General features: G+C 34.9%; 1 protein-coding gene across 1 annotated transcript in view; it reads right to left on the bottom strand.

Moving 5' to 3' along the window:
* Positions 1–23,245: 23,245 nt before the first annotated feature.
* The window catches only part of LOC131029522 (cytokinin dehydrogenase 11-like), a 5,948-nt gene continuing 2,915 nt past the window's right edge, over positions 23,246–26,278 (bottom strand). The window contains exons 3-5 of the mRNA XM_057960027.2: positions 26,195–26,278; positions 24,025–24,287; positions 23,246–23,561 (exon numbers count right to left, since the gene is read on the bottom strand). The exon at positions 26,195–26,278 is cut by the window's right edge and continues 174 nt beyond it. Of these exons, the coding sequence (XP_057816010.2) occupies positions 23,246–23,561; positions 24,025–24,287; positions 26,195–26,278 (663 nt within the window). The remainder of the gene's footprint in view (positions 23,562–24,024; positions 24,288–26,194) is intronic.

The raw sequence follows: 26,278 nt of genomic DNA, 5'->3' as shown, positions 1-26,278 counted from the left end.
GAGACATCTTAAAAGAGTACCGTCTAGACCTCCTTTAAACAGGATATTCGCGATGAGAGTAAAATTGGAGGATTGGCGAATAAAGTTTCTCTTTTGGTTCTTCGATAAGTCGGGAGGTAAGGTATTATCTTTCAAGTAAGTGTAAGTTTGGCCATAGCGGGAGGAATCATGCCCAACAAGGTGATAGATAGTTTGGGAATCTAGACAATTATGAGCAGGGTAAAACAACTCTTCCACCAGGAATTCATAACGTTGTTGATTTTCCTGTGTTTGAAGAAGAGAAGAAAGTGTAGCCATGGCATCTGCTTCTTTGTTGTCATTTCTTGGAATCTGCTGAAATGTTATTTATACAAAGTATTTCTTGATATCATCAACCATCTTTTTATAAGACATCAATTTTTCATCTTTTGTTTGGTAATCATCATTAATTTGATTGATGATGAGATGAGAGTCTCCAAAGACTTGAAGTTATGTAATGTTCCATTCTATAGCCATTTTGATACCTGTTACCAAAGCTTCATATTCTATTGTATTGTTGGTGCATGGAAAGTTTAATTTGTATGCTTTTGGAATTGTATGACCTTGTGGTGTAATGAATAGAATACCTGCTCCTAATCCGTGTTGTGTTCTATTATATATGCTTTCTCCTGGACTGATATTCAGTTGATGTATTGTAAGATATGGATCAAACCCTAGAATTTTTGTATATGAATAGGTAAAGTTGATTTGCCATCTTTTGAAGGGTTCCAAATATTTCTATCTTGCTAGTTTTGACAGAGAGATTGCTAGATGTAGATCAGTTGTGCCAATGATAACAGCCTCTGTTGGTTCTATTAGGATAGATAACTTCTTTTGATAAAATTCAGGTAAGGTGTCAAATCTCCCATCTTCCGGCACCTCAAGGAGGTTTTCACCGTTAGATGCATCCTTTCTTTTTACTTTTTCTCGATATTGTTTTTAGCATTATACCTGATATTGTTTTCTTTATTTTCATTTTTGCGACTAGGAGATTTAACACCCACTTGATATGAAGATGCATTGTTGAAACTCCTAGTGAAAGTTGTTATGGGTTTGATTTCATTAAGATATATGGATATGGCCTGGTCATTTGGTAAGGTATCAATGGCAGCATGTCCTTCATTTTCTCAATCCATAGGTTTAGGATAGCTTAAGGATAAAGGATCCTCATTTTGAATTATGTCAAAGATATTAGGGATCATGATAGAGATGTCAGAGTTTTCGGTATTTATTTCCATGTCTAGAACAATACTCTCATCAGAATGACCTCACGCAAGTAGCTCCTGATCGTCCTCGGTTAAGTCCATTTCAGCCGAATGTGATTCTGATTCAAGTAGGCTAGTTCCTAACATTTGTCCTGCATACATATGAACTACATCAACTCCTACATCTTCTTCTTTTCTTTCAATTTCAAGTTGCTCTTGTTTGTTTTTCCATGATAGCAAGTATTCTCTGATCCCTCAGTCTCTTAGCTGCATTTGTTTTTCCCTATTTGATAGAATTGATGCAAATGATTGTTCCTTGGATTGTGTGCTTGAATATGCTTCCTCTCTGTTATGTGAAACAATGACCTCTTGAGATGATTTCAGATTATTGCAACACTGCAATGGATTTGAGTCTGCTGATATTGTGATTTCCTTTCCATTGTATGGAAATTTTAAGCACTGATGACATGTTGATGTAATAGCTTGTATGTCATGTATCCATGGTCTTCCCAAGAGTATATTGTAGGATAAGTCCAAGTCTAGAACTTGACACGCTATGTCTTTTTGCAAAGGTCCCACTCTAAGGGATAATACCACAATTCCTTTAGAGTAATGTTCTTCTTCACCATATGCTTTGATTTTTATCCTTTTCCGGGGATCAACTACATCTTCTGAATAACCTAGAGCATAGGAAAGGCTCAAAGAGAAAATGTTCAAGCCAGCTCCTCCATCTATTAGGACACATTTAATGAGCATTCTATGAATGAGGACTTCAATTTGCAAGGAAGCGCTATGTGGATGTTGCAAGGAATCGATGCTTGGATATGAAGGAGATGGGCTTTGAATAGGATCCTCTGAAATAGGTTTGATGGCAATCATGGATATCCCTTGGGGAACTTCATCTTTGGATGTATTCTTTGGTGATGATGCTATGGAAGATTCTTGCAAGCTTTCAAGAGGTGTAGGAATAGATGCCTTTGGAGAGTCAATTTTCTTAGGGTTGGATGAACCTTTGCTAGACATAGGTGCGTGATTGTGATCTTCTTTAGCCAAATCTATTAGGGACATCTTTAAGAGTTGCATGAAAGAGCCACTTTTCTTTTGAGATGTATTTGAATCCTTGTGAGGTTTTAGCATAGTTGGATTTTGATTTTAAACTTGTTTGATTGCTCTGATATGTTGGCTTGTTATGTCTTTTTCTTGTGTTTTCCTTTGGTATGTCATGTTGATATGATTTTTAGCTATTTCAAATGTGTTTGTTTCCATTTCAAGGGTTCGATTGTCCAAAAGTTGTTTTGATAAGTGATCAATTGTCAATGTAAATGTGATAGCGCGATATGACATGAAGAGATGATTCAAGTGTTTAAAAGTTTGCAAGTTTTTTGATCTTTAGTTTAGGAGTACAAAGATGATGATTTGATAAAAATCAAGTCCAGTAGGAATGATATATCCTACGATGTGGGACAAGATTATCCTGACCAAACGTTTCAGTTTCATGATAAAGGATGATAGATCCTGATGAGAAACTATGTTTGAGTGATCATTTTATAAAAGAAGGTGATAATGCACTTTGAGATGTTTATATCTTGAACTTGTTGAGGGTGAGAACTTGAAAATATTAAGGTGTTTATGTTTTAAAGTCTGATTTGATGGATGATAACTTGACCAAGCAAACAAAGGAGACAATCCAAGCACACAGCGACAAATAACTGGGTGTTTATGATTACTGCAAATTGATCAAGCAAGAATGATAGATCCAAAAAAGTCATGCCAAGTGGCAGCTCTGGACTGATAAAAATAGAGACTCGTACGATAGAATACAACCCCAAACGACAAGAGATACAATACCAAACGACAAATCAGAATTTTCATGTAAAATGCTCAGTTTTGTACAACATTTCTTTCTGCACCGTACGACAAAATATTAACCTCATACGATAAATCACCAGATAGTACTACAGAGAACCTAACTCGTAAAATAGAGAATAGAGCAAAGATAAAAAAAATGTTTGTTTTGCTGAATTTTGATTAGTGAATTTTGATGTTTTGCTTATGTTTTCCAGTTTTAGATATATAATTTTTCAATTTAGGGATGAATACACAATAAATGCATGATGTGATAAGTGACTCCAAGCATGCTAAACCCTAAGGAAATTGGCTGAGGAGAGAAAACCTTTTCTTGCAAGCTTAGGTACACACCCAATAGCTAATCAAAATATGGCCACTGAGTCTCACACAATGGATTCTCAACGTTGTATTATCCGACTCCAAATGCTAATGGGGGAATGATATGGCAAGTGTCTTGGGAGAGTTACTATCTCTCTTGCACAAAGATTATCACCCTTTCAGAGGTGAATCAAGTAGCTTCTAATTTAACCAAAACTAGTAAAGGATTCGTTCAGTGTGTCGGGGTATAATACTCAATTAAGAGGTCTCCCACCCTTGAAAACCAAGTTTTGATATACCCAAAGGTATAGAGGAGAGATATTCTTGAGCACTACCATTGACTTGATTTTCATCAAATCACATTTATTTTATAGTGGGTTGGATTACTTGGCGTTAGTCGTTCCCACTTAGGTCGTTCCCCTCTCACTGGCCTTAATGGCTAAGAGTTATTATCTTCTCGAGAGGGCAGGCCCGCTAAAGATATGCACTAATGAAAGTAAAAGATGAGTCTATCTTTCTGATCACCTAAGAAATGTGAGAGCATACTCGCCTATCATCACAAACACAAAATACATGATTGTTCATTTTTAGCCAAAAAGACAAGTGGGCCTAAAAAAACTTTAAGAAATACACAAAGTTTTGTTGAATTCTTTTAGGCAACCTGCAAAATAGATCCATTACTAGTCATGATGTGTTTGGTTGAAATAAGTCTATGGCTAGCGTATCTTCAACAATCATCCTACAAAAACTAGTTAGGCTACCAAAAATCTCACAAACAGACCAGAGTTAGCATTAGTAATGATTAGATTAAAATCTGAAACCCTAAAAATGCAGTCTATTTAAAAACATAGAGGCAGAGTGTCGTACGATAATATTTTTGATATCGAGTGAGTACATAAACATGATCATACGATAGAGAAATGAGCTCATATGATAGAGAAATGATTTTCATCCTAGATTACAAAGTAGTTCGTACGAGCCAGTAAAGGAGCTCGTACGACATTCTGAACCAGATCCAGGAAGAGATGAATGTTGATGAAGCTTAAGAGACCAAAAATGATAATTTCGACCCCACGGTGGGCGCCAAAATGTTGTGCCTGTGAAGTGTGATACCTGTGATATATGCAGTTGCAACACAAAACACTCAATAGATCATTACAAGCATGGTTAATGAATTTAAAGCAAAGAAAGATAAAACCATAGCTAAGTGATCTATCGCCTCCTAGTAAATGCGAGTATGAATTTTGCTCTCAGATCTAGTTAGGCAAATTTTAGTGACTTGACTACACCTAGATGGAGGATTTAAATGATAAATGATGCATTTAAGCTAGCAATGATAATGATTAAGCTACATGATTCCATGAATATGCTAGAAAATATGCTAAAATGATGCAATTAAGCTATGATAACAATGCTCAAATGATATACTAAGATTGTATATGCCTATAATAACAATGTCTGAAATGCAAATGAGATGGGATGATTATTGCTCCAAAATGGGGTCTATTTATAGGATTTCCAAGGCTAGTGAAGAGGTGGCAGAATCAACAGTCAAGGTTAAGTCTGAAGATATCAATGGTGAAATTGGAGGAGGTTGATGAAGAGGTTGGATGAAAGGGAACATTTGTCATCTCTATAGTGACAAGTGTCAAGAGGCTTCTAGAAGAGGTTGGATGCAAGGGAGCATTTGTCATCTCTATGGTGACAAGTGTCAAGAGGATTCCAGGAGAGGGGACATGTGGCCCAAGAATGCCATGTGTCTCAAGGAGAGAGTATCCACACCATAGGATGTTAGGATAAGGAGGTTAGGATGTGCAAGCTAAGGTAGGTTTAATTAAAGCCAAGGTTAGATGGAATGGGTTAGGTTTAGAAGGGGTTAGGTTAGGTGGTTAAAAGTTAGGAGGCATGTGGGTAATTTGAATTTAGAAATTCAAATAATAAGAGAAGGCTAATTAATTCTCAACAACTCATAAATTGATTTGTTTTAATTAATTAGGAGATTAGAAGAAATGAATTTGATGGGGAAGAATTAATTTATTTGAATTAATTAATCAAAGGGGACAATTGAAATGAACCTATTAAATAAATCCTTAGATTTATTAATAAGTAGATGAAAAGGGGGAATTTAATCAAATTCTTGATGAATTAAATTAAATTAGGGAAGGAGGATTAATTAAATAATTGCTTATTCAATTAATTATCTGCAGACCATTTTTAGGTGTATACAGTATGAACAGACTTCAGAGGTCTTAATAATGCATGTCCAAAGGATGACTTTTCTTTGCCTAACATTGACATCATTGCAGATTTAATTGTTGGACACTCCATGTTTTCTCTAATGGATGGTTTTTTCAAATACAATCAGATTAAAATAGCGCCTGAAGATCAAGAAAAGACAGCTTTCACATGTCCATGGGGTACTTTTTGCTGGAACGTCATGCCTTTTAGATTAAATAACGTGGGTGTTGCATATCAAAGAGCTATGACAACGATATTCTATGACATGATGCATACATTCATGGAAGACTATATGGATGATATATTGGCAAAATCATACAATAGAGAAGAACATATAGGAATACTTGAAAATATCTTTAATGGGTTAGAAGAGTACAAGCTACGGCTCAATCCCAAGATATGTGCCTTTGGTGTTGCTTCAAGCAAGCTATTGGGATACATTGTTTCAGCTAGGAGTATCGAAGTAGATCTAGTTAAGGTCAAAGAAATCATGGAAATGGCATCTCCCTAGAATATCAGTCAACTCAGATCACTCCAAGACAAACTACAGTCAATCAGGAGATTTGTTGCCCAACTAGCAAATAAATGCCAACCATTTACTCATCTATTGCACAAAAATGTTAATTTCAAGTGGGACCATCATTGTGAGGATGCATTCAATAAGATCAAGGCCTATCTCATCCAACCACCCATCCTAATGTCACCAATTCTAAGAAAGTCGTTGTTACTATATGTATCAACCACTGAAGTATCATTAGGATTTTTGCTCGCACAACGGGATAATGAAGGAAAAGAATGAGCCATCTACTACATCAACAGAACATTAGTGGGATATGAGCTCAACTATTCGCCAACAGAAAAAGCGTGCTTGGTGGTAGTGTTTGCTTCTCAAAAATTGAGACAATATCTACTATCTCACTCCATCAAGTTGATTGCTAAAATTGACCCATTGAAGTATTTGCTTAGCAAGGTGACATTAACATGACAATTAGCAAAATAGATTATGATCCTGAGTGAGTTTGATATTGAGTATGTGGATAGAAAAGCTATCAAGGGGCAAGTCATTTCTGACCAACTAGTAGAGGTACCACTTCAAGATGATCGTCCTTTACACATATAATCCCCCAGTCTTGATATCCTAACAGTCACCACAAAGACATGGCAATTGTATTTTGATGGTTCATATAAACAGCATGGATCAAGAGTGGGCATTATATTCATCACACCACAAGGTCATACAATTCCAAAACCGTACAAATTAAGCTTTCCATGTACCAACAATATAGAAGAATATGAAGCTTGGTCACATGAAACAAAATGGTTATAAAATGGAACATTATAAAACTTTGGGTCTTTGGAGACTCTCAGCTCATCATCAATCAAATCAACGATGATTATCAAACAAAGGATCAAAACCTAATGCCTTATAAGAAGATGGTTGATGATGTCAAGAAATACTTTGTTGAAATAGCTTTTGAACAGATTCTGAGTAATGACAACAAATCAGCAGATTCCATGGCAACACTTGCTTCTCTCCTTCAGACACAGGAAAATCAAGACCATTACGAATTCCTAGTGGAAGAATTGTTTTACCCTGCACATAATTGTCTCGATTCCTAAACTATCTATCACCTTGTTGGGCATGATTCCTCTCGCTATGGCCAAACTTATACATACCTGAAAGATAATATCCTCCCTCCTGACTTGTCAAAGAACCAAAATAGAAACTTTATTCGCCAATCCTCCCATTATACTCTTGTCATAGATACCCTTTACAAATGAGGTCTCAATGGTACTCTCTTAATATGTCTCAGGCAAGAAGAATCTTAGAATTCCTTAAATTAAGTTCATAATGGTATTTGTGGCACTCATTCAAGTGGTCTTACCCTTTCTAAAAAAATCACACACTTGGGCTATTATTGGCCAACTATGGAACGAGATTATTTTTAAATAGCTAAAACATGCAAACAATGTCAGATCCATGGAATTTTGATTCATGCACCAGCACAAGAACTTCATGATTTGGCAACATCTTGGCCTTTCTGTCAATGGGGTCTTGATCTAGTAGGAAAGATACATCCTCCTTCATCCAATGGTCACAAATTTATCCTTGTGGCTATAGAAATTTCACAAAATAGATTGAGGGAGTACCTCTCATCAATATCACAGGAAAACAAATTGTTGCATTTATCTTGAACTACATCATATGTCGCTATGGCATACCCATGACCATTATCACTGATAATGGGCAGCCGTTCAAGAATCAAGATGTACAAGAGCTATGTGAGAAATTCAAGATCCAACAAAAGTTCTCCACGCTCTACTATCCACAAGGGAATGGGCAAGCCGAAGTATCAAACAAATTATTATGAAAATCCTCAAAAATAGTGAATGATGTTGGCTAAGATAGACATATTGAATTGAACCCTGCTTTATGGGCCTACCGTACCAGTATCCGCACACCAACAAGTGCCACACCTTTCTCTCTTGTCTATGGATCATAAGCTATACTACCAATAGAAGTAGAGATACCTTCTCTATGAGTATCATTAAAGGTCTTATCTCAGATGAAGAACAAAGAGTATCCAAATTACAAGAACTAGAATTGATCCATGAACAAAGACAAAATGTCTTTGATCATTTAAAGGTGTATCAGCAAAGAATGTGTTGAAGTTATAATCATAGGGTCAAAGCAAGAGCCTTTAAAGTTGGAGAACTAGTACTAAAGGAAAATCCATGCAACCAGGCAAATAGAGAAAAGAAAGGGAAGTTTGAACCAAACTGGTTAGGTCCATTTGTGGTCACAATAGTATTTGGATTAGGAGCCTATCAGCTATCAACATAGGATGGTGATCAGCTTGAAAAACCCATCAATAGCATGCATCTAAAGAAGTCTTATGTTTGAAAACGCAGAAAAATAAAAAAATGGTGAAAAAGCATAAAAATAAAAAAATAGTGAAAAAGCAGAAAAAATCATCAACAGTGAAAAAGAAGAAAAAAAAAATAGTGAAAAAGAAGAAAAATTCAACAACAGTGGAAAAGCAGAAAAAAAAAAACAAAAAAAAAACAATGAAAACAGAGAAAAAAAAATCAAATATGAGAAAAAGTGCAATAAAAACAGATGGTGAAAACTTGGCAACAGGCGCTATCTGTCAGCTAGCTCTTCCATCTATTAGTTCATGCATTCTTCCACTTGCATTCATTTTCCATAAATGTTGTTCATATCCATAATAAGCCTGTGTACATACGCAGGCATCACAACTATTTTCTCACCATGGTTTGGATCATTAAGTATATCATAATAAGTTTGTTTCTAGGCTTGGGACAAAATCTTGCACCTAGCTGGGGGAAAAATTTTGATCGTTTTGAGCTTCATCAAACAGGTATACCAATAGTTAGGCAACTCTTGTCAAGCGAAAATGAGACACATCAAACGTTGAACACAAGATCAAATTATCAACTATCAAACTATCACATGTCAGTCTAAGCACGACACACACATATCAATGGATGATATCTTTTGACTAATTATTTTCACACTTTAATCAATGATTGTTCAACTTTTATATCTTGATTTTCGCTATCATGATTTATGAGTGCGTCTGGAATGTCTTTGACTAGAGGAAAAAGGAAGGAACATGATATTTTTCTTATTTGTTGTTTGTAAATTAATCATTAATATGTGCAAATTTGTCTCAAGACATGATCATCTAAGTATCATCGAAGACATTTCTGATTTGCATATAGAAATGGTTAATACTGTATGTTTTACACAAGCAACATTCAAGTCATCTTGGTTCAATTATACCTTGATGCTTGTGCTAACTTGCAATATCAAACTCTAGGAGAGTAGTTCTTAGGTCATCATGGTTCAATTATACCATTGATATTTGCACTCACTTCCCACATTTTAAAAATCTCAATGATGATAAAACACAATAACCTAGTGACTGGTCCGCTCGCAGCTTTGCATTTTGCATTTGCATTTAGCTTGCATTTCACTCATACATAGGGTCACAAAACCTCATCTTATCCAAGGCCAAATCTATCACCAGAATCATCAATGTATCATCATACATGTATACACAATTAGAATGATGACTCATCTCTCTCTAGATATTGTCGACCCAAAGCAAATCTTATGTTATTCCCTCAAATATACCAACATTAGCAAATCTGAATCTTCCTGCAACAAGATATCAACAAAATGTCAATCCTTTATCCAAACAATTTTATCAATTATATCAATTGATCTTATCTGATCCACCTATCATGTCTTATACAAGATGTATCTTTTCACGAAGTAGTTGTTTTTATCGTGTCTTATACAAGATATATCATTCTTGAAACCAGACGCTTTGATCATCTTTGTCTCATACAAGAGGTGTCATTCCTGAAACCAGACTAGATCTCAATCTTATCAATCTAATCAATCTTATCAATTCAATCCAGCTCTTTCAATCATCACATCAAGAACCACATTAAAATGATCAGAGAACTCGCACTTTCATCAATCAACGTTGCAGAAATCAAATCATTTCTAATCGGGAAATTAATTTCTCAAAGATTTAAACAATCCAAAGGTCAATTATCTCAATTGATCTCCCGAGGAGGCATCTTCGTACCGCAATTTATCAATTAATGTCCTGGGCATCCTATTGAACCAATACCATCATCAAAATGAGATTATTCTTTGAATCAACGCGTCATCACACCTCGCTTCAAAGAGGTGAAAAATGTATACACCTAAAAATGGTCTAAAGAAATTATTTAGTTAATCCCCCTTCCCAATTTAATTGAATTCACTAGAAATTTGATTAAATCCCCCCATTCACCTGCTTATTAATAAATCTAAGGATTTATTTAATAGGTTCTTTAAATAGTCCCCTTTGATTAATTAATCATTTAATTCATTTCTTCTAATCCCCTAATTAATTAAAACAAATCAATTTATGAATTGTTGAAAGTTAATTAGCCTTTCCTATTATTTGAATTTTTAAATTCAATTTACTCACATGCCTCCTAACTTCTAACCACCTAACCTAACCCATTCCACCTAACCCTGGGTTTAGCTAACCTCTATCCTATCTTGCACACCCTAACCTCCTTATCCTAACCTCCTATGGGGTGGATATTCTCCCCTTGAGACACATGGCACTTATGTCACATGTCTCCTCCCTTAGACACTTGCCCTCTTATGAGCAAGGCTTCTTGACACTTATCATGACAGAGATGACAAGCGTCCCTCCCTCCAACCTCTTCTCCAACCTTCTCCAATTTGACCCTTGATATCTTCAGATTCAATCTTGACCATTGATTCCTGCCACCTCACCCTTGGCCTTGGAAATCACATAAATATCCCCCATTTTGGAGCACAAAGAATCCCATCTCATATCATTTTAGGCATTTTTATTATAGGCACATTCCATCTCATATCATTTAAGCATTTTTATTATAGGCATATCATCTCTAAAATTCTAGTTTAAGCATTGTTATCATGTTTTGCATCTTAGATCTAGCTTAATTTGATCATATTCTAGCTTAATTTTATCATCATCTAGCTTAATCATGCATATCATTAGCATAATTAGCTTCTTGGATCAATCTATTTTAATCATGCATTAATCTAGTTTGCATATCTTATCATCTTAAATCCTTCATCAAGGTATAGTCAAGTCACTAGGATTTCTCATCTAGCTCTGAGAGAAAATTCATACTCGCATCTTTTAGGAGGCGATAGATCGCTTTGTCATGGTTTATCTTTCGTTTGATTTCAATTTTCTAACCATTCTTGTAATGATCTACTAAGTGTTTGTGTTGCAGCTGCAGGTATCATAATTCACACACATGACAATTTCTATATAAAGGATTGTATCCCAAACTTCAATCTGAAAGAAGAAACACTAACAGAAGTCCCGATGTGGATCAGATTATATAACTTACCACATGAATGCTAGAATGAGGAAACTTTTGCATAGATTGGGAACACATTGGGGACCTTCATAAAGGTAGATGAGGCAGTCACTAGTAAGGACTAAAGTATGTATGAGAGGATTTGAATATATTGGCAGGACACACACCCTCTACCTAGAATGGTGGAACTCAGAATAGGTGAAGGTATTTGGAAGCAAATGATTGAAGTTGAGGATAACATAGAACTATGTAAGTTGTGTAAAGTATTTAGACATCTAGAAAAAGAGTGTTCTTCACATAACAAAGGGAAGAGTATAGATCAAGAGGCCTTAAATGAAGTGTTGTTAAGTAAGGAGATGGTGTTCCTAATGGAAGATGCAGACTTTCTGGATTCGGTGGTAAGTAGGCATGAACTAGTGATGGTGGCAGAGAGAGATGAAAAATTTGACTCATAGATTTATCAGCCGAAGGGTTGCAATGTAGAGAGAAATCAAAATAATAAAGAAGTGTTGGGTAACAAATTAGATAGCCCATAGAATTTGTAAAGTTCTAACGCCAATAGCTAACAAGATGAGAGGGGGGGGGGTGAATCATGCAATCTTAAACTTCCATAAAATCAACATATTCAACCTCAGTAACTTATACTTCAGCAATATAACCAAAAACTGCTAAACATGCTAACTCATAAACACATAATCATCATAACACATATACCACCAGATTGAATGTGGAAATCCAAATAAGGAAAAACCACTGTGGGATTTTGGACCCACTAAGAAATATACTCTTCTAGAGTATGCTCGGTTAAAAGAAAATCTTGTTAAAGATTACAAACACACTGCTAGATGTGACCCGGTTAAGGGATTTCCCTCAGATTTGTTAGGATCTTCACTTTGTTAGAAGTGACCTTGTCAAAGGATTTCAAACACTCATTTAGAATGTTACCTTACTAGAGGGTTTACAAATTAGACTGTTAGGTCCACTCAGTTAAGAGATTTTCTGTCACTTTACAAAATAACAGTAATAAAAATATATTTGCAACTTCACATCTAAAATGCTAAAGCAATTTCTTATTTGCTCAACACTATCTAGTCATAGGACTTATCTTGTCCCTCTACTGGGCTCCCTACTCTATTATTCAAATAGTTCTTCAATCTTTTGTGCTTGGTAATCACTATGTAGCATCCTTGTGCTTACACTTGCCCGCATACAGTGCTTATCAACAATTCCTTATTTATAAGCAATTTCTAACCACTTAATCTCCTTGATCACATTTCCCATGATCAGTCTTAGCCATCAGATCATCAAACTTGACTAGGTTCAATGTATCCTTCGATCTGAAAATGTTTTACCTCACCTTGGAACTTGCATTCCTTTCTAGGAGCTTGTGCTAGTTTATTGTGGTTCAATCTGTGTTGTAGATCTTCCTCCTGTATTTTCATTGTCGTAGATTCTTAACAAACTTCTTGCGCGACAAACCAATCATTTATTCATCTCTAGCTCATCAGCATCCTTCATTAAACAATGTTTTTATCCATCCAATGTTGTCTGTCATAACTCGGTTGCAACTCGGTAAATACTAAACTTTACTCGGTAGACATTCTGCCTTCATTAACCGATATCAATAACCTTAGGGTTTACCGACTATGTTCTTTGCCCGGTGACATAGTATAGTATTAACCTTACAATCAACAACATATGTAGGATATCAAAACAATATAAACATCATGATCTCATCATTGTCTAACTCAGTAATAGTCGCCCATTGAATAACTTATATCTCCCCTTTATTATCACATTCTTTCTGTGTCACTTACCGACCTCCTAATACTCATCAACACATACTTCTCAAGATATGGCAACATCATACTAAATCAGAAAATCAATTTCTTGACATCAATGACAAAATAATATTATTAAGACAGTAATCATCCTTCTTTAGTTATATCAACAATCTCCAACAACCCTCTCAATATCCTTATTGAAATGCCAACAATCTCCTTTCTATTGTAATGCCAACAGAATTAATTAGTAAATGAAGCTCTTGAGATAGAGACTCATTCGAAAACAAATGCAACCAAAGGAGAGGAAAGAGGTATGATTCTGATTAATAATACATGCTTTTCACCTCACTAAGATAGAGTGGAGATTGGGGAGGGGTTTTCTAAAGGTGTAGAAGAGAACCCTAATCTGAAGTCATAAAGAAATGTTGTAGAGACGAGTTTGGTGGAATGTTCAAATCAATCTGATGGATGGAAGGAGGAGGGAATGTGAGATCTCAATTCTATGGCAAAGAGCAAATCAATGATCTCAAAATTGACAAACCACACAATGCTAGAAAGTCAACAATCTCAAAATTGACAAACAATAGAATGCAATTATTGTATTCAAAAGAGATCCATAAATATAAATTTATATAATCAACAACCAATGGATCATCCTTAAACATATTAAGAGTTACCTTCTTCTTCTCTTTTATTTTCTCAAGGATTGGAGTGTAGGGGGGCGAATCCAGGGGAAGAGTTTTTTAGTGAATCAGTGGGAAGGGAACCAAACAAGATTAGATTTAAGAATTCTTTTTGAAGAAGGAAATTGATGATATTGAGACAGTTTTTAAGGATATTCCAATATCCTCGATAAGGAATATAGAGAGATCCTTTGAAGATCAGAAGGATAATGAAAACTCATCAGAGGAACTAGACTCAGAAGGTCACTCGGATGGGGATTTTGAAGATGGGGATGAACTAGGATTAAAAGCATAAGTAGGGATTTTGGAGAGGGGGTCGCTGGAACAAACCTCTATAAAGAAGAGTAAGGCTTTAGTAGGACAAAAAAAGAAAAGAGATAAAAAATAAATGCAAGTGAAGCTGGAAATGGTGGGTAGTGTTGTTGGTCTAAAAAAATTAAGATCAGGAAAAGACTATGCCTTTTCCCGAGAGCCACAAGGATCTTATCATGAAATGTCAGAGGTTGCAATGCCTCTGACAAGATTCATTTGATCAATCATTTTTTTGATCAAGCAAGAACGGAAATGGTCCTTTTACAAGAGATGAAGCTATGCGGAGGGGATATTGAGAGATTTGGTAGGTCTTTTAATAGACGGAAGGGTTGTATTGCTAAGTCAAAGTGAGCATCTGGAGGCTTGGGAATCCTCTGGTGGGAGGAGGTTGTGGAGGTCAAGGATCTTCGAGTAGAGAAATCATGGAAATGGGTGGAAGTCTAGTCAAAACAAATTTATGCTAGCTTTTACATTATTAATGTTTATGGACCTAACAAGACAGTGGATCTTAAAAGGGTTTGGCATGAAATTTCAGGTGTTTTATCTCATAATGAAGATAGATTGTTTTTGCTGGGTGGAGATTTTAATGCAATTCTGAATTTGGCAGATAAACAAGGAGGAGATGGATGGAACAATTAGAAGCAAAAGGACATTTGTGATTTTATAATTTATAATAACTTATTTGGTATTTCTTTCAAAAGTGGCGACTTTACTTGGACGAACAGGCGGACTGGCTTCTCCTACATAGTTGAGAAGCTAGATACATTTCTGAAGAAGTTAAGAAATACAACTTCAAAGATCCCAAGAACACCAGCAAGCAAAATACCTGTCACAAGAGAAGAATGGAGTCCAAAAAGCAATAATGGCTCTGAAGAAAAAGATTATTATTTAGAGAGGGAATAATGAAAAAGTATAATACAATCCTTATAAAAGGATATTAGCAACCCTAAAGAAACCCTAAAGGGATAATGTGTATTTAATAATTAGAATAATTATTAAATACCTACAATATTATTATATTTCTAAGTTTAGCTTAAGCGTAGAGTAAAATAGACTAATAAATAATTAATTAATTATTAGCCACAACATGATAACTCTAACACCCCCCCTTAAGATGAACTTAGGGAGTAGCTAAAAAACAACTAAGGACTAAAAAATGCCTATAAACAAAATGCATGAAAGTAACAATGGGTCCCGGCAACTAGGTCTGATGAGGTACCCAAGTACAAAAGATCTCTGTAAAGCGGAGAAATAGAGAAAACCTCATGGGAAAAAACTCTACTCCAAAAAGAGATGAAGACTAGTGAACGACTGAAGAAGCCTCCAAACTAGAGAATGTTCCAAAAAAATAGGAACAAAGGATGAACATGAAGAACACCATTGAAGCATGAAGCTGCAAACATTGTCAAAGAATAATTGTCGATCAAAGAACCTCCACTGAAATAGAAGATGATCAAGTAGAGAATACTGTAATTTGCATGAGTGTCCTCAAATGACACTATTCGAATTAGATGGCAAACAAAGGCAAACAGCTGAACTTGAAGATACAAATGGAAAAAACACCAAAGTCTGAAGAGTTGATCAATCAAAGATGGAAGGTTGCCTCCAAAAATAGGAATGAAAGAGTGTCCATATGGTAAATGATCCATCTCACCAAAATGTATAGGTAACCAACCACTACATCCGCCTAGTACATAGGAACAAATACTGAATACATAGCTCACTCCAACAAACCCAGGAAGAATTAGAACCAGCAACCAATAGGTGAAACCCCCCCATAATACTAAGAAGGGAGAGGTGACAGGTACACTGAAACTGAAGGCTAAGAAAAACTGAATGACAAAGAACCAAGAACATCGAGAGTGCAGCAGAAAGTACAAACACATATAAAGGCTAGTGTCATGGAAGGAACACTCACTTGACACACATCATGAGGCTAATGACGTGGAAGCAACACTCACGTGAAAAAGATAGATGGAAAACAAAGGCAAACATCAAACCCTTGCATGGCACTTTATAATGGAGTGCGAGTACAATAAGGCACAAGATGTACAAGATCCCAAGCATGCAAGGCATAGTGGCACTTTATCTTAGTGCATTTAAAAAAAAAATGCTTACAAAATGATGTATACAATTCTCAAAGAAGACAAAAGGTTGGAAATACATGAAGAACAGCCAAAAACAAGTCATCCCACGCAAACAAGAAGCTTCCACAATCTCATATGTCCAAGTAATTCACCAGAGTGTGAAAACACAAAAAACTGAATAAAATGTAACTGGGGTAAAATATAGAAAACGTGCATGGATGGCTATGAAGAGCTCTGAAACACTATCTTAACACCGCTAGAATCATGAAAACGGAGAAACGGGCGAAAATTTATGAGCTCGGAATTGAAAACAACACCTCTGACTTCAAATGGATGTATAATATACCAACAATAAAACTGGGTGATGACACCCACAAATCTAGAAACTAGACGAAACCAATTTTCCAACGATATCTTGTTTGCCAAAAAATGATATCGTATACCCAAGTTATGGCCAAAAGAAAAAAAAAACCCTCTTTTAGGGCACAAAGAGGGTCTCATGGGCCATGCAAAGGCTTCCATGCTACGGACGTCAGCATGATGTCATGCAAAGGTCAGAAAAATATTCCTTGCTTGCCGAAAAAAAATAAGTCGCCTAAAAAACGCATCGAAAAAAAAATATGGCCACTGCATCTCGTTAAAAAAAATCCCAATCGCTGGGAAAAAGAGACTGCGTCAAAAAACAATACCCGGGTCAGAAAACGGCAGCAGGGGGTGGTGGCGGTCGAGAGGTGGCCGAGAGATGACCGGGAGCACGGGTCGAAGAGTGGTGGTCGGGAGGCGGCACAATGGCAGGAGGTCGTAGTCGGGAGGCAAGGCTTACTCCCGCCTGGAAGACAAGGTCGGTTGGCAATTGGGGGCAGGGTCCATGGCTTGCTACAGGCCATACAGACCCACAGAGGCCAACGGCCCCCCGTCAAATTGCCCTTTAAAAAAAAAAAATGAAAACCCCCTTTTTTTTCTAAAAAAGGTTTTGTTTTTACAATTTTTTTGCATTCAGCCTGGGTATGCTATTAAAAAAGTTGATTTTTTTTCTCGAAATTCATGCCCAGGAAAGGGCGAAAAACAAAAAAAATCTAGAGCCAAAGTTGTCCAAATTGGACAAATTTTATATGAAAATGGGGGTTTTGGGGTGTTCAGAGCTCAACATTGAGGTCCGTTTGAGCCCAAAAAGCCTAGAAACAAAGAAGCACCCCAAATGCAAATAAAAACTCTGAAAAAACTTGAAAGCTTGACCTACAAAAAATCTTCTAAAAAATCAGGAACAAGTAGCAGTAGATGTAGACTCTGATACCATGAAGAAGTTGAGAAATACAACTTCAGAGATCCTAAGAACACCTGCAAGAAAAATACATGTCACAACATAAGAATGGAGGCAAAAAAGAAATAATGGCTCTGAAGAAAAAGATTATTATTCAGAGAGGGAATAATGAAAAAGTGCAATACAATCCTTATAAAAGGATATTAGCAACCCTAAAGAAACCCCAAAGGGATAATGTGTATAATTATTAAATGCCTAAGTTTATCTTAAGCATAGAGTAAAATAGACTAATAAATAAATAAATAATTATTAGCCACAACATGATAACTTTAACAATTTCTGTTGGGAAGAAATTGAGTCAATAATCAATGGATAGTGCAAGCTGAAATCATTCCAATAACTGGTTCGGATCACTATCCTATATGTGAAAGGATTCATGAGGATACAATTCCAGATAGTTGCCCCTTTAAATTTGAAAATATGTGGTTGAGGGAGGAAGGGTTCATGGATATTGTGATGGAATGGTGGAAGGAGGCTCCTCAAAGAAGTGGTAATAAAGCTTTTATTTTTTTCAAGAAGCTATAATTTTTAAAAGAGAAGATTAAATAGTGGAATAGGTTGGTTTTTAAAAATATTTTCTCAGAAAAGGTAAGGTTGGAAGCTGAATTGGAAATTCTTCACAAAAAAGTGGTTGAGGATGGTATGAGCCTGATTGAATTTCAATGGGAGAAATCTCTTAACAAGGAGTATCTAGAGATATTTTGGAGACAAAAGTCAAGAGAAACGTGGTTAAGAGAACGAGACAAAAATACAAAAAAAATTCACAACTTTGTCAAAGCGAGAAGAGTTAGAAATAATTTTTTCTCAATTCAGAAGGAGAATGGGGAAGAAATTATGGATAAGTAGGAAATTTATAAGGAAGCTGTAAGATTCTTCTCAAGTATAGGAACTAACTCTCAAGTGGATGCTCAAAGGGAGGAACTTTTAAAAGTTATTCTTGCAATGATTACAAGAGCTCAAAATGAACTCCTGACAAAGAAGGTTTCTATGGAGGAAGTTAGACTCGCTCTTTTTGGTTTGGTGGAAGATAAAGCTCCTAGTCCTGATGGGTTTTGAGCTCTTTTCTTTTAGCGTATGTGGAATTTGTTGGCAAATGAGCTGTTGGAGGTGGTGGAGGAATCAAGAACGAGAGGTTTTATGTTAAAAGATTTTAATAACACTTTTATTGCCCTGATTCCTAAAAGGGAGGAGATTAAAACTTTAGGAGACTTTAGACCGATCTCCTTGTGTAATATAACTTATAAAATTATCTCTAAGGTAATGGCAAATAAGCTCAAGCAGTTATTGGAGACTTTCATTTCTAGGGAGCAGAGTGGGTTTTCTCCAAATCGGTCCATTTATGAAGGTGTTATTGTGGCATATGAGGTAATCCACTCTATCTGGGTTTCTAAGACCAAAAGGATGATGATTAAACTGGACATTAGGAAAGCATATGATGAAGTCAACATAGATTTTTTATTAGATGTTCTTAGGAGATTTGGTTTTTGTGTTGAATGGGTAAATTGGGTGGAAAGTTGTATCAAAACTCCACGTTTCTCAATCCTTGTCAATGGCAGTCTGCAAGGTTTTTTTGAGACTGAGAAAGGTTTAAGATAGGGGGATCCTATTTTGCCTTTCCTCTTCATCATCATGGTCAAAGCTTTAGGAAGGTTGATTTCAAAAATAAAATTTGATGGTCTTTGGAAGGGGGTAAAGGTGGTTGACGGAGTAGAGAATATCTCTCACTTACAGTTTGCAAATGACACTTTGTTACTAGGTGAGGCTTCTTTCAAAGAAGCTAGGGTTATGAAAGAAGTGCTTGATAAGTATAGCCATATTTTAGAGCAATGCATCAATTGGAGAAAATCGGAAGTCTTCTTCTTTAATATAAGCCTGCAAAAGCAGAAGGAAATTTGTGGTCTCTTAGGCATGAAACCGGGTATTCTTCCAGGGAAGTTTCTGGGAATTTCACTTTTTGGAGGAGCATGTAGGAGTGGGGTGTGGAAAGGTTTAGTGGAGAGCTGCTTTAAAAAATAGGGTGGATGGAAAATTCAATGGTTATCTTCAACAAGTAGGATTCTTATGTTAAAATCTATTCTATCTGCTATTCCTATTTACTCTATGGTGTGTTTGAAGATTCCTAAGAAAATAATCAAATTAATTGGGCAAAGAATGAGGAAGTTCTTCTGGAATGGGGCAAGGGATCAAGATAAGATTCCTTTATTATCTTGGAACATTATATGTGTTATGAAGGAAAAAGGGAGAGTTGGTTTGAGAGATTGGAATCTTATGAATGAAGCATTAGGTGCTAAACTAGTGTGGATTATATATGCTCAACCCTCTCAGCTATGGGTGAGAAGTCTAAAAGCCAAATATTTGGATTCCTTGGAGGATAGTAGAATCTTTACTATTAGAAATCCCCTTTGTGGCTCTATGATATGGAACTTCATTATTTTGTGTCTCAAAATTATTGTGGACCATATCACTTGGCAGATAGGTGATGGGAAGAATGCCAAATTTTGGAATGATTCGTGGAATGGAAATCCGGCTCTTAAGGAAATTGCGGATTTTCAGGACTTGAGGTTATGGTTCACCCAGCATTGGGGGAAAAGAGTTTATGATTACCTTCATTTTCAGTAGGGAGATTTTCATAATTTTTGGTCTTGGAAACCAATTCAAGATGTTAACTTATCATACCAACAAAAAGCTCAGATGCAAGGCATTCGAAAAGAAAGACAGTGTCAATTTGCAAATTGAGAGGATAAAGTGGTTTGGTGTGGGATAGTTTATGGGAAGTATTCAGTGAAATTAGGTTACATTTTTTGGAAATGGGGGAAAGGTCAAAAAACTAGCCAGTAGATTTGTTTTGGAGCAAAGAGGTATTACCAAAAGCATGCACCTTTGTGTGGTTGGCATTTAGATATAGAATCATAACAGGTGAACGCCGAAAGAGGCTTGGGTTTTGTGAGACATCCAAATGTGTAATGTGTGAAGAGGAGGAAGAAACCACAGATTGTTTACTTTTGAATTGCAAAGTGGCCCAAGAATGTTGGAAAATGGTAAGGGTTTCAAGTGGAAGGCTCCAAGACAACCAAGACTGAAACAAGAATTGGTAAGATGGCCAACGAGATTAAAAAAGTCAACCTTTTCATGTATTTGGAAAGTATGCCCTTCAATTGTTATGTGGGAGTTATGGAAGGAAATAAATAGGCAAATTTTTGTGGACAAGAAGGAGTCTCTAGAGAGACTAAAAACTAGAATAAATCTTGCTTAGGAGGAGATGGCGGGAGCTACAACCTCACAGTTTTTTAACCCAAAGGTTCCTTTCACTTTGGATGATAGATTGATCCAAGATAGATAGTCAGAAATTAAGTTAAGGCCCGTTAATTGGTGTGGTTGGGTTCAATCCAGTTCCTCTTTGTAGCCTAAGGTGGTGTGGGAAAATCCTTCAGAGGGTTGGGTGAAAGTAAATTTTGACGGTGCCTCAAAGGGTAATCCAGGATAGTCAGGTGCAGGATTTATTGTTAGAGATTGGAATGGGGAGGTGATATTTTTGGGGCAAAAAAACTTTATTCGGGGACCAATAATGTAGTGGAATTATCTGCTCTTTGATGGCAGTAAGAATTTTTAGGCAGATGGAGGTGAATAAATTACACCTTGAAGGGGATTCGTTGGTGATCATACAAGCAATCATGAAAGGGTCGATTGATGTGTGGCATTTACAAAACTCAATACTCAATATTGTGGAAGATTTAAACAAGTTTGAAGATTTTATATTTAGCCACATTAAGCGGATGGGCAACATAGAAGCCAATGTGTTATCAAAGTGGACGTTAAAATTTAATGAAATTGGAGTTCAATAAGAATTGAATACATGTGACACTTAAATCTTGAAGAATAATTACTTGTGAAGGTGGTGATGTCAGTTGAATTCGGCTTGGAGTCTCCCGAGTACTTGAAGAGTATGATAGAGGTTGATGAGTGGTTTGGATGGCGGTGCTACTTTAATGTTGCTCAAAGTCATTAAGAGGGAGTGTGAGCTGAAGTTGGTGAGATTTATTTCCATTATTTTTTTTAATTAATGTGCAAACAGTGCAGAAAATGGTTGTGTAGGTGAATTTTGAGTTTCGTGGTGAAGTTGCAAAGTGGTTGTGGTGGTAGTAATTGAGAAGGGGTAAGAGATGGAAGAAAATTTTACTCTAAAGACACAGAAACAATTGTGTCTATTTCATGAGGAGTTGAATTCTTGTAGGGTGAGGAGATTTTTTAAGTTCTCGGATGAGCATTTGGTACCCTACACTTATTTGATTGTTAGTAGTGCCTTCAGAGGAATCAAACAATGCTATAAGACTAGAATGGATGTGTATTCTTTAGTGATGGCATGGGGTCTGGAGCAGTGATGAATCTGGGATGGTGAGAAGAGTGATGGAGGCTCTGGTTCCTATCAATTACCTAGGTAAATTGGAGTCATTGCTCGAATGGGTAGTCCCAAGAGTGGGCTTTGACATTGGAGAAGGTGTTAAACATGAGGGTGAAGGGATAAAGGAGGTTATTATCCCTTTTCTAAGATGGGCACTAGGACAGTGCAAATATCATTGTAGGTTGGAGTCTCGATGGGGTTGGATTCTTTTAAGCTTCTAATTCATATCAAGGAGCTACAGGAGATTATCGAACAAGAGAAGGCAAAGGAGGCGGAAGCTGGAAGGCGCACTCTTTGTTCGTGGAAGTCAAAGGTTGGCTTCGGCCCAAGTGGTGTGGTGAGCTCATCTCGCAAGGGATGAAATAGTATACAATTTCCTTTTGATGTGTAGTTTGATGTTAGGTTTTGTTTTAGTTGAACGTTGTGGTTAAACCCGCTTTACTATGTTTTTTGATGTATATGGGTTGTGTTAGGCTTTTTTGGTTAACTGTTAAAACTATAGATAAACATGTTTTGAGGCTAGGGTAGTTTGGTTTATTCCATGTAGGAAATTTTGATGTGGTGGTTGGAGGTTTTTGAGATTAATACTTATGTACTTATTTTATTTTTGCAATAAAATCATGATTATTATCGAGCAAAAAAAAAGAAAAAAATTACTTACATTAAGATAAATATGTTATTTTTTTTTGTGTAGGAATTATATGGCAAATGATTAGAAATTTGAGTGCAACATACTTAGTTCCTTATGTATTTTATTATAAAATATTAAATTCTATAAATTACACATAAATTTATTAAAAAAAATGATTATACAAGTACAAAGATAAAATCTTACTCTCAAAGAAATCTTATCATTGAAGACTAATGATATTAATATACATGTCAATAACATGGATAAAAATGGAGTAGATAGAATTGTTAGAAATATAAGAATCACACTTCATCATTGTACAATTAAAATTTAGTTTTTATAAATATACAAGAATCTAGAGGAATTTATTAAATTTTTCAAGGAAATATTTTTAAAATATAGTGTCCAGGTGGACTTACAAACACTTCATAAATGGTGCAATTGGTAGAGAGTTCTTAATAGACATAAGCATTCCAATAAGATCTATATTAACTTGTTCTGGGAAATATTTTTTGACCCGGAGCCAAAATTCCTTTTGGATCAAACATCTTCTTTCTTTGAGAAAAATGTCCCCACTTTCTTCCAAAATGTTGAATCCATTCTTCTTGGGTCTCATGGCTACCAAGATATTGCTTTACTTGAATACCAACACTTTTACAATAATTAATAATCCTTTTATTTTGTGCTATTAAAGTGGACACTGCAGGGCCTTGTGGATAGGGCTTACTAAAATATAGGATAGATACTCCATAGAATATGTCATCCTCATCCTCTGGTAGAATAGTAGATATGTGAGGATTCCACCTACATAAAACAACATTTATAGATTCAATATAGAAAAATATAATAGAATTTAAATATAGTAAATTAATCATTCTCTATTGATATAATATCATTATAAAATACAATTTAAAAAAAACACTAAAGACATGTTAAATACTATTTACAATCCTATTATAATTTGTGTCTTTTTCTTCTAGATTCAACTACGTGGAATTTGTTTTGCATCAACATTTTAGATCACGTTTTGCAATCCATCATCATAATGAGACATGCTTGGTTTGCAATTTTATCTATGTTTTTCCTATACCTCTCTCATCCCAATGATGGAACATCGAGTGTGATCCAAAATGTTGATGCAAAACAAGCTCTGCGTAGTTGAATCCAAAACAAAAGGACAAGAATTACAATGGACTGCAAAAATCTAATCTCTCAAATTCAATTATATTTAAAAAATGAGAGTTTTGTGATGTGAAATGAAACTTACAAACTTTTATTCATAGGATAACATATAATGAGTCCCTCTATGCCTTGTTTGAGGATGTTGTTGAAGACATGATGATCAAATTGAAGCATTCCACTCTTTGGAATGAATAGATTGAGCCAAGGATGTGGAGCAAACCAAATACCATTAGCTTTGGTAGCCACCTCTGCAACATGAACACGGTATAGAAAATCGAAATACGTAGTGTCAAGGTTGAATTGTAATCCTCTTATAAAACGAAGTCCACAACTTATATTGTGCACCATCTGCAATCAACTTGCTAAGTAAGTGGCATAAAAATATACTAATGATTTAAAAACAATTTAATATTTTTTTTTGGAGATAAATGAAATACATATGTATATACAATTGGTCAACCTTTAAATTATTAAGGAACCAATTTCATTGTCAAAACATTCTCATCGATATAAAAATTACGATCATAATTCATGAATTTTGAAACACATTTCTTAGACATTATTATAGTTTAACATGAAATTTAAAAGAATTAATAAAGTAATTAAGTTGAGCTACAATCAAAGATATTCTCAAAATTAATAATAATATCATTAGAAAAGACAATTATTAAGTCTAAATGACAAAAAAATCTAAATTAGAAAATGTAGAAACTAAAGACTATTAGTGCATTCTTTAAATAAATATAATTTATAAAAAATTAATTAAAAAGGATAATATTCTAATATAAGAATAACAATCGGTGAAAATATTTTTTTGAACGTATAGTGTTCATGGTTTAGTATATCTATTATATATGTTTTATGATTTGTTTATAAATGAAACAGGGAGTATTAGAGAATTACTTTTTTTTTTTGAAAACCATATTTTTATCATGTCCAAGGGTATGTACCAACAAAAATAATTTCATGACATAAGATATATTAAGTGTTAATTTATTAATTTTGTTGTATATATTTAAAGAAAGATTCAATATTTATGAAAATCATGGAAAGAACTCATCTTAAAATTTGTCATAATCTAGAGAACTTGAATCTTCAATTTGCTCCAGAACAGTTTAAACCATACACACTAAGCTTACATTTATAAACTTAAAAGTGTTAAACACTCAGAATTGACTGATATTTTGTAGACTAAAACTGTTAAATAATCAAAATTGACTAACATTCTATAGACTATTTGCTCCACATAATAATAATAATAATAAAAATATCGAATTTGGCAAGGAAACCATGGAGTACAACTGATCAAATCTACTTTCTACTTACTTTCCAAGACTTGAATCAATAATAATAATAAATCTGTTCCACAAATCAGCTGTAAATGAATGAGCTGCGTTGCACAAGATTATTAAATCTGATCCAAACAGAAATCATGCTTTCTCATCGGCCGCCATGGCCAGCGGCGTACCAAGCGCCCAAAAGCCTTTATACAATTCATTCTTTCGCTTTCACCGTTTTTTTTTATTTTAAACATACTTGTATTGATACCAGGTTGATTATCTCTTCTCCAAGTACTAAATCTCTAATTTAAATATTTAAAATAAAATCATTTTCATATGAGAAGTCATATTTTAATATTGCTTAGTATTTGAAATCTTTTATTTTTTCTAATTTAAGTCATAAAGTATTAGTATTGTGTTCTTAACTTATTATCTTAAATATTCTTCCTAATTTTATCTATATAATCAATTCTATTACTATTAAAATCCTTAGAGATTCTATTATATAGATCATCATAAAAAAAAATAATAGAATTGATGATGATAGTCTTCTTTTAAATAATAACTAAAATAAATAATATAATGGAAAAAAAAATTGACATTGAATTTATATAAGTGATATTATTTATCAATCTATTAAGTATCTTATATATTCAATAAATATGGAAATTAAATATATAGCTATTTAACATTTTTACATATAAATAAGATGGTTGATTAATTGATCAGTAATCTCTATAAAAAAGAGAAGTCCAAACATAGATTGATCTCAAGCATGGTTCTAAAAGATATTTAAAAGTTAGTTATATCTATACTATTTAACTTGCATGTCATCATATATAATTTTAGCAAACAACAAAGTAAGATATATTTCTTGTAAAAAAAAATTAAAACTAAGATTTTTTATTTTAAAAAAATATGAAAATAGAACAACAAGTGACACTTAATGATTAATAGTAGAAAGTGAGAGAGAACCTGATTAACATCAATTCCTTCATTGTAGTAGAGTGTGGCCTCGATTATGTAAAGCATGGCACCAGCTGTTGGAGGAATTAAACC

This window comes from Cryptomeria japonica, chromosome 5 (genome assembly GCF_030272615.1).
Source record: "Cryptomeria japonica chromosome 5, Sugi_1.0, whole genome shotgun sequence".
In the NCBI taxonomy this organism is placed as follows: domain Eukaryota; kingdom Viridiplantae; phylum Streptophyta; class Pinopsida; order Cupressales; family Cupressaceae; genus Cryptomeria; species Cryptomeria japonica.
Note: the sequence above shows the minus strand (reverse complement) of the source record. Positions and strands in the feature narration are given on the sequence as shown.